Below are 12,617 nucleotides of genomic sequence, written 5' to 3' on the forward strand. Positions count from 1 at the left end.
TGCAAAGAAAGCGTGTTTATTTTAGACACTAAGACCTCCAATCAGATGTATAAAAAGAGAGAAACATCGACTCAGAGATTGAGACGGGACACTAACACTTGCATCAATCTCATACAATAAAGGGAAAAATGAAAAAAAAAAAACAAATGGTCTACACAGAATCAGAACCACCAACTAGCTAGACATCCTTTCATGTCTGTGACCATCCATCTTCTTCCATCTCGATCACGCCTTCCACCAGTGAAGCACCTGCACCGACGATCACCATAACCCCTTGTCAGATCAAATCCATGTATATATATCCGAACGAAGGAAGCAGAAAAGGAAGGTGGTGCATGAACCACCAATGATGATAATGATAACTGCTTAATTCTTTTCTTCTTGAATGTCCTAACACTATTTGCTGCAGCAGCAGAAGTAAAGGTGGTAAAGATGATGGATACCTTAGTTAGGACAGGTGAAGCCAGGGGGCGGGGTCTTGCCGCAGGTGAGGAGGAGTTTGAGTGCAAGAGGAAGGTAGATATTGATGTTGAGCAGCTTGAGCTTGATGGTGGTGCAGAGACAGACAGCAGCCTCCAGCTCCACAAGCCCACCAAGGATAGGGCAGCAGTGGTTCACCACTGGGTCACCCACACCAATGTGAACCAGACCACCCAAGAGATCAACGCAAGCACCGAGCTTCAACGAGTCTATGGGGCACGTAGCCGGCGGCGGCGGCGGCGGCAGTGACGGCGGCGGAGGTGACGGAGGCGGGGGGCAGGGAACTGAAGGGGGAGGGGGTCTGACGATCACCGGAGGTGGTTTCACGATCACTGGAGGTGGTTTCACTACTGGAGGTTTCACTACTGGTGGTTTCACAACTGGCGGTTTCACGACTGGTGGCTTCTCATGGCCTTTCTTGTGATGATGACTGGGGTGTTCGTGTTCATGGCATGGAGGACATGCCAAGATTGGTGATGCTGTGGAGATGAAAATCATAAGGATGAGGGAGAGGGCAGAGAGCTTGGAAGGAGAGGAAGCCATGGCTGTTCCTCTTTACTGTTTGTGAAAGCACCAAACAGCAAAGGAGGGTGGAGTGTGAAGGTAGGAGATGTAAGCCTTTATATAGAGCAAAAAACCTAGAGAGAGAAAGAGAGAGAAACCCTAACAGATGCACGTGAACGAGGCTAAGCATGGTGGAGCTGCCATTCCTTGCTAGTTGGCAGATAATACACTTTGTGTGAAAACAAATTGACCATGGTTTGTCCAATGCAAGTATGAGGTCATAATTATATTAAAGTATATTTCCTTCTATTATTCTGAATTACTTTCTCTCTTGTCTGATTTATCATTCTTATGACCAGAAGGCCCACTCTTCCTTTGTCCTTTTTCTAGCTTTTGTGCTAAACATGAGCCTTTCAAAAAGATTATCGGTCACGGCTATAATGCAACTAATCACGGTTCAATTTTCATACACAAACTGAGTCCTCTAAAGTGAAAACTTCATATTTAGCAATCTTCTGCACAAGTCTAGTTTCTTGACTATTTGCTTGAGAGCCATCACATTTCGTGAAATAGAGAGATGGATTACCATAAAATCTATTAGCCAAATTGAGTAAAAGAAAGGTGTTAAGCTAGTCGGACCAATTATTCTGAGTTCTATCTCCCCCGACAAAAGTAGAACAATGTTCAGCAGATCCCATCAAAATTCAGTGAAGCCCACCAGCTGCACTGGTTACTAAGTATGAAGCTTTTCAAAAGTTAATGCTAGGGAAGCCCTTGCTGCCAACTAGGGTATAGTGGTTACTGGCAGTGGATTAATTGGACTACACCTGCTCGGTTCCATCTCACATGTTTTTTGTCTGCTCGATTTAGAAATGAAAATGTTCTAGTTCAAGGAAGATAGATTGCACATCCACAATATTTTTACATCAGTCGTAATTTTCCACCCCTTTGTGCATTGCCATTATATGTATATGGGTCATTGTAAGCACTAATGATGAATGGATAGTTAAGAAAGAGAGAGAGGGAGAGTACTTTCACACATTTGAAACATATCTGTAATGTTTTTACAATGTGTTTCATGTGAAATGACTTTCACCCACCATGTGCAAAAATTTCAGGTACCATGAATAGTTTGTACAGGAAACATTGAATAACTGCGTGTGCTAGCTACAATATAGTCCCGGGCGCATTAAATATTCACATTTTGAAATGTAAATCCTTCATGCACTTGGAGTAAGCAAATGATCTAGTTTTGAAGGCCATTAGTAACCAAACTCTATCAAAGTTAGCTAGTACCAACAAAGAAATCAAAATAAAAATGTGGGCATGCGCATGAATGCATGCGTAAGCTATGTGGTCCAAATACATTGCATATTTATACATAAATGTGGGCACTGGTTACTGAGTATGAAACCTGATACAGAACCCCAACTGCCCTTCTTGTTTTCTAGTTGGCAGGATAGAGTTAGATAAAGCTGCGCTTTGGGTATCAAACTCTTAACCTCATTCCACTTGGAAAATAACTGTTTGCAGGGTGAACAGACATGATTCCACGGAGCACTTTGCGCCCAAATGCTGGTTTATCTTTCAAGAAATAAATTCAGAAACAAACCATCGTGAGTGCAGCAGTAAAATTTTGTGTATATCTTCTCCGACCCTGTGAGATGCACCACGCTCTGTCTATTCCATTTGGTAGAACAAGAAGTGGCCCTTTCACAATCACGGCCTGCAGTCTCCACTGTATTAACACATTTGATTGATAGAAGTGAATTGAACAGCGCCCCTGTTCCAAGGCAATGCGTTTCATCCGGTTCGATGTATCAGCTGGAACACATAAAAAATGTTTCCCAGAAACAAAACGAAGCTAGCTGTTCCCTGCGTGACTGTGTCTTTCGTTTGATTAAAGAGCGTGATCACTGATCCCCACCGTTGCAGTTTCCTGGAACGCAAGTATTACTTCCAATCAAACGAGCTGTTTGTGTTTTCCGGTGAAAAAATCCATCAGATGTTAGCTGTCTTTGGGCCATGCATGATAATATTTTCGATGCTAGCAGAGATGGTATAAAGAGTTTGAACTGATATGCGTCTTGTTACAGCCAAAGCTGGCAGGGTTTACATGTGCCCAGCCTGCAAACTATCAATTCTGAGGCATTTATGTGTTCAATGTATCATCTTTCTGCGTTTAAAAAGTCTTTTCATGTGTTCAATATATACGTCATATTTCTGCGTTTAAGAGTTTTTGCCCCAACTCATTTACTACATGTACAAGTAGACGAGAAACAAACAGCACAACATTTACAAAAGCAACGAACAAACATTGTTCTAGCCCGTGCATAGCACAGATCATCAAGTAAAAGTCAACTTGAATATAATTCAAAGTCTCTCGTTTTGCGTTTCTTCATGTTGTACCCTTCATCACAGGAAGCTAGAACGGACGCGCGTTGATCTTAATTTCTCCTAAAATTTGATTTATACATCCAATTTTTAACCATATCTTTTTCATAGATACAGTTAGACATTTTTTAATCCATCAACATGGATGGGTTTCAAAAACTCATTCAAGCCAAGACAAATTGGTCGAGAGAATCCATGTAATATATATTATGAGTGAGTGAATGAATGATAATCTAACTATCTAAAATCACTCAACCATCTAACCAGGTCTTTCATTTGAAACTAATGAATGGTTGAAAGAAAAATAATGATAAAAAAGATGTGGACTAATACTAGATGACCAAAATACTTATATATTTTTTTCTTTGTTTTTATATTAAGATGGTTCTTTCTTTGTTTTGTTTTTATATTAAGATGGTTCGAACAGTTATTTAAATAGTTGGGTGATTCTGAAAAAGCTAAAATCATAATTTATATATATATATATATATATATATATATATATATATTATTGGGTGAACGATGTCTATGGTTATTGAGAGTCACCTACTTCACTCATAAAATTGTCTAATTTATCACTATGCATGGGTAAAAGAAAAAGAAGAAAAAAAAATGTAGACTGTCATTTTCTTCCGTTTTTTTTCTCAAATCGTCCGGATGGATTGTTTGCTTCTTGTGAGTGAGTTGGGCAACTTTAGGTAACATGAGCCACCATTCAATATATATACATATATATCATGAAAAAGCTATTGTTAGATAAAAAAAAAGGAAGATGTTTAATGCAAAATAAGGCCAAGATTCTCAGCTTTTTGCCCATCATGAAATGGACGTTTGATGGGTTTTTGAAGGATGGAACAAGGGGCACGTGGTGAGGAAGTAGAAGTGGGAATTGAAATCAAGAAGGAGATCCAAAATTGAGGATCGAGAGGTTTGGGAAACCGATGGAAATAGAATAAAGAGAAAAGAATGCCTAGGTTCCTGAAATTAGGGTTAGGGTTTGGCACTGTGAGTCCGTGATGAATTTCTGTTAAAAAGAGAGGAAGGGAGGGGCTGTGGCCTGTCTGGAAGGTGCTGTCCTCTTTGTAGCTTTGTGAGTCCGTGAACTCCATTCTGCTACGGCCGATGTGATGGCTCAGCCGCTGCCGACCCCACGTTTTTCCTTCGATTTTTGCGCCGCTGGTTTCTTTGCCGAAATTCAGCTTCCTTCCAATATCTACACGACACACTCTCAAGCACGCACCACACCCCCACCCACCGACGTGCATGTGCATGTAATCTCTCTCTCTCTCTCTCTCTCTCTCTCTCTCTCTCTCTCTCTCTCTCTATATATATATATATATATATATATATATATATATATATATATATATATATATAAAAAAGCAACAACTGGAGAGTCGTCTGTAAATGGTATGGTGCATCAGACATAAGCCAAGGACTAGTCAGATAACCCTTCCTACCATGGGCCCTATCATATCTCATAAGTTGGTCAGTGCTGTCCCCTTGTGAGGGTCTTTTATATATATATATATATATAACTTATGTTTAAATGTATGTATATTTTAAATTTCTTATTCTTTTTTCTTTTTCCTCAATGAATAGTGATCAGTTCAAACGCTTACATTTCGTTTTCTTATGGTTTGATTCTCCTCGATATTTTTGAGATAAATACCTTTCAACAAAAAAATAGTGGTACATGTGATCAACTTTGTTTTGGATGACCTATTTATGCTTATTTTGCTTGTGTGCTTAATGTATTCACCCCAAAAATTAGAAAGATTGGCATCATTCAATTTCAAAAGGGGCTAAAGACATAAATATTTTCCATTTTTCAAAGAGTGGTTAATCAAGCCACAGTTCATACTACTTATAATGTTGCAATAGCAACACATTGTTATTATCTTATGAAGGTATTGTAACAAGTGTTTTATGAATCTATTTAATTTTTGAAGCACATTTCGTGAGACAGTAACAATGTGTTGTTGTTGTCAAATGATCCCTTAGCTTTTATAACAGCACCGTAGTATGTCTCTGCATCTCACCATGTATGTGGAAACTTACCGGAGCACTTAAACTCATTGAGGGAGAAAAGATTGAATAATCTCGTAACTTGTATAAATTGATGTATGGAAACCAGTTTTGGCTGAAGGAACGGGACGATCTGGTACAAGATCTTCCTAAAGGAATTGTCGTAACTGGAAAGATCTTTTAAGCATACCAACAATCTCATATTCAATAAGAGCCAGAGACATGTATGCAGTAGCTAATAATTGGGACAGAGTGTCTTGGACAATCGAGTCTCCTCCTGCACTGTAGCTAATGATCCTGATTGCATGCATCCAAACGCGTACGAAGCATTCATCTTCTTCCTCGCTATAGACATGGAAATGAGATTGAAGAAGCTTCGGTAGTCTTGTCATGGTGTGTGATTATGGTCAAGACCTGTTTGCCTCGTTTTTCTGTCTAATCTGGAGTGAACTGCCGGGGAGTCAGACGCGTTCCATATTAATAGAAAATCAAACAAGTCTATCCATGTTAAGTCATGCATGCATTGCATGATTTTATAGGTACAGACAGAGCTATGAATTTTTTTGTTGCAGGATTTAATTATAGTTTCAAAATTTAAATTAGGTTAAAATATAATTTTTTAAAAAATTTTATATAAGTTAAACTAAAATTTTTAAAAGATACAAGTAACATTTTTATTTCTAAAAATCTAAGAAAACGCCATAGCCCTGCCGGCCCCTGTTTATATATTCGGGGTCTACCCTTGTTTATATGTTCGGGGCTTGCATCCAATGAGAAATGAGAAATGAACTTATATGGTAGCATGAAAGTATGTTATGTGCTCTAGGAAGCCTCTAATTTAGCCTTACGTAAGATATAGATCAGTTTATATTATAATTTTCTTTTCCTTTTTCAATGACGATGGGAATTTGTCACCGTTACGAGAGTAGTTGTCGTTTATCAAGTTTGCTTTTATTTAATATGAAAACCTTCTCACGCGCATCACCTTTCTCTCTCTTCTGTCTTGTGTTTGATGTGGTTTGTACTGTTCTTTTATATATATATATATCCTACCTCCCAACATGTTTCTAGAAACTGAAAAACAAAGCCTTCACCCAACCTCTCATCCCCTCTTAAGGCCTATTTACAAATGAAACAATTTGTAACTATTTCATGAATATGTCTCAAAGTTGGGGTAGACTCATCTCATAGAACACTTTTTAAGATATTTCATGAATATACTTCAATCTTCGGGTCATATTCATTGAGGAGTCACATATTATTTTGTTTGTCAAATGGACCCTTTGAGTATATGATCTGCTCTCGGAGCCTTGGAATATCACCCTATTGCTCTTCAACTTGCACGTCAGTGTCACTCTTTTGGCAGCACGGAGAGTTAATGATGCGGGAATTCAGAACTGAGACTAACCACCTACGAGCCCCTACCTACCAAAAGATACTGGCGCTCTATCCTTTGCACCAACCCGCTTGGGGTCTCTCTCTCTCTCCCCCAATGTTGCTGGTGCCAAACCTCGTTTAGTTAAGAGCTTTAAGTAACTACGTCACCTACACCCACACATATAATGTCAAAGATTGGTTTCCCTCTTTTGCTATTCATCTTTTGTCTTCTTTCCTTGTGCTTGTACAGTAAAAATGACCCCATTCATCTTCTTGTCTTCTTTCCTTGTCCTTGCAAAGTAAAATGACCCTGTTGGCATAGTCTCTAGATTCTTCTCTCCTTTACTATGCATTTTTTGTCTTCTTTCATTGTGCTTTCCAAGTAAAATGACCCTGTTAGCATAGGCTGTAGATTTTTCTTTCCTTTGTTACAAATTTTTTGCCTTCTTTCCCTGTTGGCATAGCCTTTAGATTCCATTCAGCTCATCTTCACAACCAATTGATTCTCAGATCCTTCTTCTCACCATTGCTGTTCCACAGTCATTGGTTGGGTTACTAAGGATTGGTCCCACAGCAATTTATAAATTGGGCAGAAAAGAAAAGCCTGCTGATAGTTGATAGACTGTCTCACCCATTGTGGCTTTGTAATGAATTGAAACATCAGGAGGTATTTAACTAGACACCTTTATCATAACAATACACATTGAGTACCCAATCCCAGAAAAAGGAAGATTTACACATTTATATCTGCAGCTGCAGGCCTACCACATGGTCTGAGAAACAACCAAAAGTATGCTTCCATTATATCTTGCATCTCTCTCTCTCTCTCTCTCTCTCTCTCTCTAGATTGCAGAGAAACCATTTTCTATTGGGAACTCCCAAATATGCTGGATGTACTTTTCATAGACATGGTTATCTACCAAAGTGTATGACTCTCTCATTTCATTTGTTCTCACAGAGACAAACGTTACTCAACTTATATATATATATATATATATATATATATGGCATTTAAAAAATCAAATAACTACCCAAATTAACAAATAATTTACAATACACACTTCACAAGCGGAGAGCATAAAAATATATTTAAAAAGGGCATTTTATCCCTTAAAAAAGCTCTTTAAATGGGGATTTTTCCACAATCCACATTTTTGTAACGTTTCTTAACGCTTTGCCTATTTCTTTTCAGGTGTGGTAACGAGAGAGAATGTGAGTGATGTGTAATTGTTGCGCAATCGACTTAAAAAATGTGGTTTGTGAAACACTTTTTTTTCAAAACTTTCTTTTGTTAAGTAGATTAATAACCATTTGGCGGAATCTAACCTCATTTCTTGTAAATTATTTTATAAATTCATGCAGTTATTCATAATTTCTCAAACATTAGCCAGATATTCGTAGATACACCAAAAGTTGATCAGTTTCGTGTAAACTTTCCTTATGAACATTATGTTTACCTGCTTTTAATTTGTCAGGTACGAACCTGCATATGCTTGTCGTAATTCACATGTTAGGAATATGATTCGAATCGAATCAGTTTATGCAGAAAAGCTTGAAGTTGTTGTCATCTACCGTTGAATTTTTCACCTCTCAAATAAAAGTATATGTCAAAACTACCTAACCTAATCTAGCGCATGTTCTGAGCTCACCAGAGCATCATAAAAACATGTATCGAAGTCAAATCAAACAACAAACAAGGAGCGCCGTTGTACGAGGAGATCAAATTAAAAAATTGCAACGTCGGAAGCCCAAGGAGGATTTTAATGGCTGACAATTGGAAGAGAAGACCGAACGCCAATTTGTTTCTTAATCGGAATCTGATTATATGACTGCGATTCTGTTATGTCATCGATCTATAACTGCAAAAGAATGCGCTAAGTTTATTGCATGGCATGGTGTAACGTAAAATTTATATCCCAAGAAACCCAAAAGCCAAGAGAGTTCGTAAACATTGATCAGTGTTCAACAGAGTTCATGCTTTCATTGGGATCATGTTCAGAAAATAGCAATTCTTTTGGAACTCGACTTACCTTGAAGACTTTATGAGTAATGAGAGCAAAGAGAACCATAATCTACGACTTTCCTCAGATAAATCGCCAAAAATGTTATAAGAACAATCACGATCATGCTCTGCAGATGATATTTTCAATTTCAAATGTTATATATGATATTATGTTTTAGTTTGGAGTGCAAACTTCTGAAACTTGTTGAGAAATTCAAGGACATTGTAAGATAGATGAGGAAGCCTGTCCATTTCTTACGTTTCCACAAATATTTAACAGAAAGAATTGGTAAATTGTGATAAACTGGAAAATCATTTAACTGAAACTGAACAAGTTGTTTCTTCAATGATATAGCAAGAAACCAGTAAAAGAAATGCATCAGAACTAACAGAAGAAAAGCTCATACATCAATACAGCATCCACTTCTTACACACACAAACTGAACATGAAGCCTAAGTGCAGACAGGCATCAGTAACTGCATAACAAAAACTCATACACCAATACTGCACCCACTTCTTGCATGCACAGACTGAAGATGATGAAGACCAAGTTCAGAAAGGGCTTCCCAAATTGACAAAACTACCATTTGAGTGAAACAAGAGACATACATAAAGTTGACATAGCAGGAAAACCAGAAAGGGATTTAGCATCTAGACACACTTGAATCCATCAGGGATCTTCTTCCTGCACTCATCAACCAGCAAGGTAAGGGCAACAGGCACATCCAAATTGGCACCAAGCACATTGGCCTTGATTGCAGTGCAGAGGCATGCAGCAGCTTCCCAGTCCACCAGGCCTTTTAGTAAGCTGCAGCATTTGCCCTTGGGCGGCGGGCCTACGACCAAGTTAACCATTCCACCAAGTAGTTCAGCACAAGAGCTCAGCTTGAGTGTGTCTCTGGGACAGAATGGGTTTGGAGGGGGCACCTTAGGGGGGAATTTGTAGTTGGGTATTGCAGAAGAGGTGAAGAAGAGCAGCGCCAAGAAGAAAGAGAACACTGGGAAGCTTTTGATAGCCATTGCTGGTGATGTTAAGGTCTGAGTGTCTGCCATGGCTGGTTTTTAAAAGCTTAAGAATGGGAGTTGTCTTTGATCTTATTAGCTGGCAGTGGGCGCATAGATCTTGGAGTTTCTTCACATCAAAACAAAGGAAACGATGAAGTTAGTCGAAAGGGACTTGGACTAGAGGGCTTCAAAATTTATTATTTTTGAACTTTTAACAGATTTATCTTGAAAAGCAATGGAATGTCATATATTGAAACAACAGCGTTCTAATACTTAAGAGTAAACACAAGTTCCAGCAGTCTTAGTCTCGAACAGATGCAAGGTGAGATGAGGGTTGCTGCTAAGTTCGAAAACGTAGCCAACTGATGTGAAGATTCATTTTTCTTCCTTTTCCACTTGACAGTAAGGCTGGTATTCGGCAGGCCTTTACCAGTTGATTTCTGTAGTGATCCGTATAGTGGAATCCTAAGCATTGAAGGGAGGCATCTAGTCAGGAGCTTGTCTCCCAATTATGATTCTTTCACAAGAAGGCAAAATTGGCTAGTTTCTTTTCTAGCTCATTTTTCCATTTGGACGTTGCAGTATCTTACACAATCTAAATTTCCCAGAACTTGAAGGTAATTTTGAGTTGTTTAAGACATCATCGTCCCTCTTCCAAACATTCATTTTCTCTCTTTTCATATCCATTCGACCTGATCCTCCAATGATCTTTGAACTTTTTTTCTCACGCAGTCAAAATTTTGGGCCATGCACACCAATCCCTGACTTCCATGGATCCTGGATTGGAAATCCCACTTGAAGGTATTTTCCCTTCTGATCTCTCACCAGAATGCAACTCTTCACTTCATGAAACTTACTGAAGATGTTCGCCTTGAACATCCCCGTTGAGGTGGCTTCAAATTCCAATGTCCTGACCAACGCACCTATACCTGAATTTAGGCAGAAGCGCTTCTAAATTAGTTTGAAGTTTACTGCTGCATTGCTTCCAAAAAAGTCTGAAAATATATAAAAGTGACCATTTTTCTTATCTTGAAGCAGAATTCTTTGTTGGTGCCATAAAATTACCAGAAAGATGCAAAATCAAGCAGAACCCCTTGTAAAGATTAAAGAGCAAGAATTAATGGTTTACTGCAAATGCAGGTTGGAAACTACACGAATCCTGGTGCCTACAATTTTTCAGGAACCATTTCCATGCTAGACAGCGAAGCAGATTCGAACTCAAGGCCAAAGGCAAGGGCAAGGTCAGACGCTTCTATTTCAAGAATTTTCCATCAGTGATAAAAAAGAAGCCATCATCAGCTGCCAAGACTGCAAACAAGCAAGAAAAATGATGTGCCAGGCTCTATATTCATTAACTCATCTTCCTAAACCATCAAAGATGTTAATAGCTGTTTGCCACTCTTCCACATCATCTCCTTCAATTGTCGAAACAGCAGGTTAGGGATCAAATCCATGACCAGACCTCGACAAACGCAACCATCACCAGTCACACCTAAGTCACATGGTATAGTGCAGTTCAGTATGGTACGAGATAGGAAATGTGGTACGAAGTATAGTAAGAATATATATTATATGCACAAAATAATATAAATCAAATGAAAGTAACATTAAATAAACAAGTAATTTAAATAAAGCATTACATGTTAATGAACAATAACTCTAAAAAATAATAAAACTGAGTGTGTCCATGCAGGATACGACGACACTAGTAGTGAACGTACTGAATACCATGTAACTTATCAACGAGACTGCATTAATAAGCACATTAATGGACTTGAGAAAGATACATTGAAAAGACCATGAGTGAATGTTCGCAGTCTGCACTCTTTAAAGCACATAATTCAGTTTATTCAGCAAGAACGATTCAAGACGGAATGTAGCAACAGCTGCCGCCCCCCCACCTGTTCAATGACGCTCATTGCTCAACAGCCAGTTAGGCCCGATGTGCGGCCATACACCATGAATGTACACCAATTTCATGAAGGTCATTCACTTTTACTGTTTTACATATTGTATATACATGAGTATGTTTCAAACTGATCAAAACAATTCTTTTTTATGCAGTTTTAAATTTTGTTGATTATGACCTTTATATTTTATATTGAATTTGATAGTGCGAATACGTTAAAATCGATAAGTTTCATGCATAAATGCGTCTTTCAAGCGACCAAGAAACTGCCTGCTCAAATAACTTCAAAAAATTGAGACCTACCAGACCTTAAACCATTGAGATCCCAATTATAAAATTTGGAATGCCAAAGATATGGACCAAAGCCGTAGACGTAGCTCGGCACTTACTGAGGAGGCTCCAGGGGTAGATCAAGTTCTGAATGGGTGGTCCATTTCATATGCAATAATCTGCATGTGGCCCTTTACCCCACACCTCCCACTGCTCTTGTAACTCATGCTGACTGGAAACAAATCCATAGCAAATCAATTCGATTTGATCTGTCAATTCAAGGTGCGATGTGCATAGGCCATTTATTTTCATTATTTTAAAAATATTTGAGGGATTATTTTTAGAATTATTTTGTTTATATCAGTTAAAAACTAAGGGACTAGGCAGGTTGACACGGCCCTTGTCATCAGGTGGAATGCCCCCAACACCCAAGTCACCTTCATTCATATTGGCGATTAAATTTCAATATGCACCATAGAGGGGTGGAGACATTTTTTGAAATTTTTATGAAGTAGATATTTTATTTTTTACGATCATTTTAAACTTTTTCAAAAGTTTTTTTTATTATTTTAGTAAAAGTATTTTGGTCATTACAACCTTTTATTCATCGATTTTTCGTGCACAGTGCACTCGTGCCCGCATGGCCT

The 12,617-nt window shown here is 38.4% G+C and overlaps 2 protein-coding genes across 2 annotated transcripts; both read right to left on the minus strand.

Moving 5' to 3' along the window:
* LOC116250923 (36.4 kDa proline-rich protein-like) lies at positions 1 to 1,083 on the minus strand. Its single transcript, XM_031624915.2, has 2 exons — positions 444 to 1,083; positions 1 to 249 (listed from the first exon to the last, which is right to left on the minus strand). The coding sequence occupies exon 1, from the start codon at positions 1,021 to 1,023 to the stop codon at positions 445 to 447; it is 579 nt and encodes a 192-aa protein (XP_031480775.1). The 5' UTR covers positions 1,024 to 1,083; the 3' UTR covers positions 1 to 249; position 444.
* An 8,068-nt stretch (positions 1,084 to 9,151) lies between these two features.
* LOC116250921 (14 kDa proline-rich protein DC2.15-like) lies at positions 9,152 to 9,854 on the minus strand. Its single transcript, XM_031624914.2, has one exon. It carries the CDS (start codon positions 9,837 to 9,839, stop codon positions 9,438 to 9,440), a length of 402 nt encoding a protein of 133 aa, XP_031480774.1. The 5' UTR covers positions 9,840 to 9,854; the 3' UTR covers positions 9,152 to 9,437.
* Between the last annotated feature and the right edge of the window lie 2,763 nt (positions 9,855 to 12,617).

Source organism: Nymphaea colorata, chromosome 3 (assembly GCF_008831285.2).
Source record: "Nymphaea colorata isolate Beijing-Zhang1983 chromosome 3, ASM883128v2, whole genome shotgun sequence".
Lineage (NCBI taxonomy): Eukaryota > Viridiplantae > Streptophyta > Magnoliopsida > Nymphaeales > Nymphaeaceae > Nymphaea > Nymphaea colorata.

Coding starts and splice junctions, on each gene's coding strand:
- LOC116250921 (XM_031624914.2), bottom strand. CDS start 9,839: ATGGCAGACACTCAGACCTTAACATCACCAGCAATGGCTATCAAAAGC.
- LOC116250923 (XM_031624915.2), bottom strand. CDS start 1,023: ATGGCTTCCTCTCCTTCCAAGCTCTCTGCCCTCTCCCTCATCCTTATG.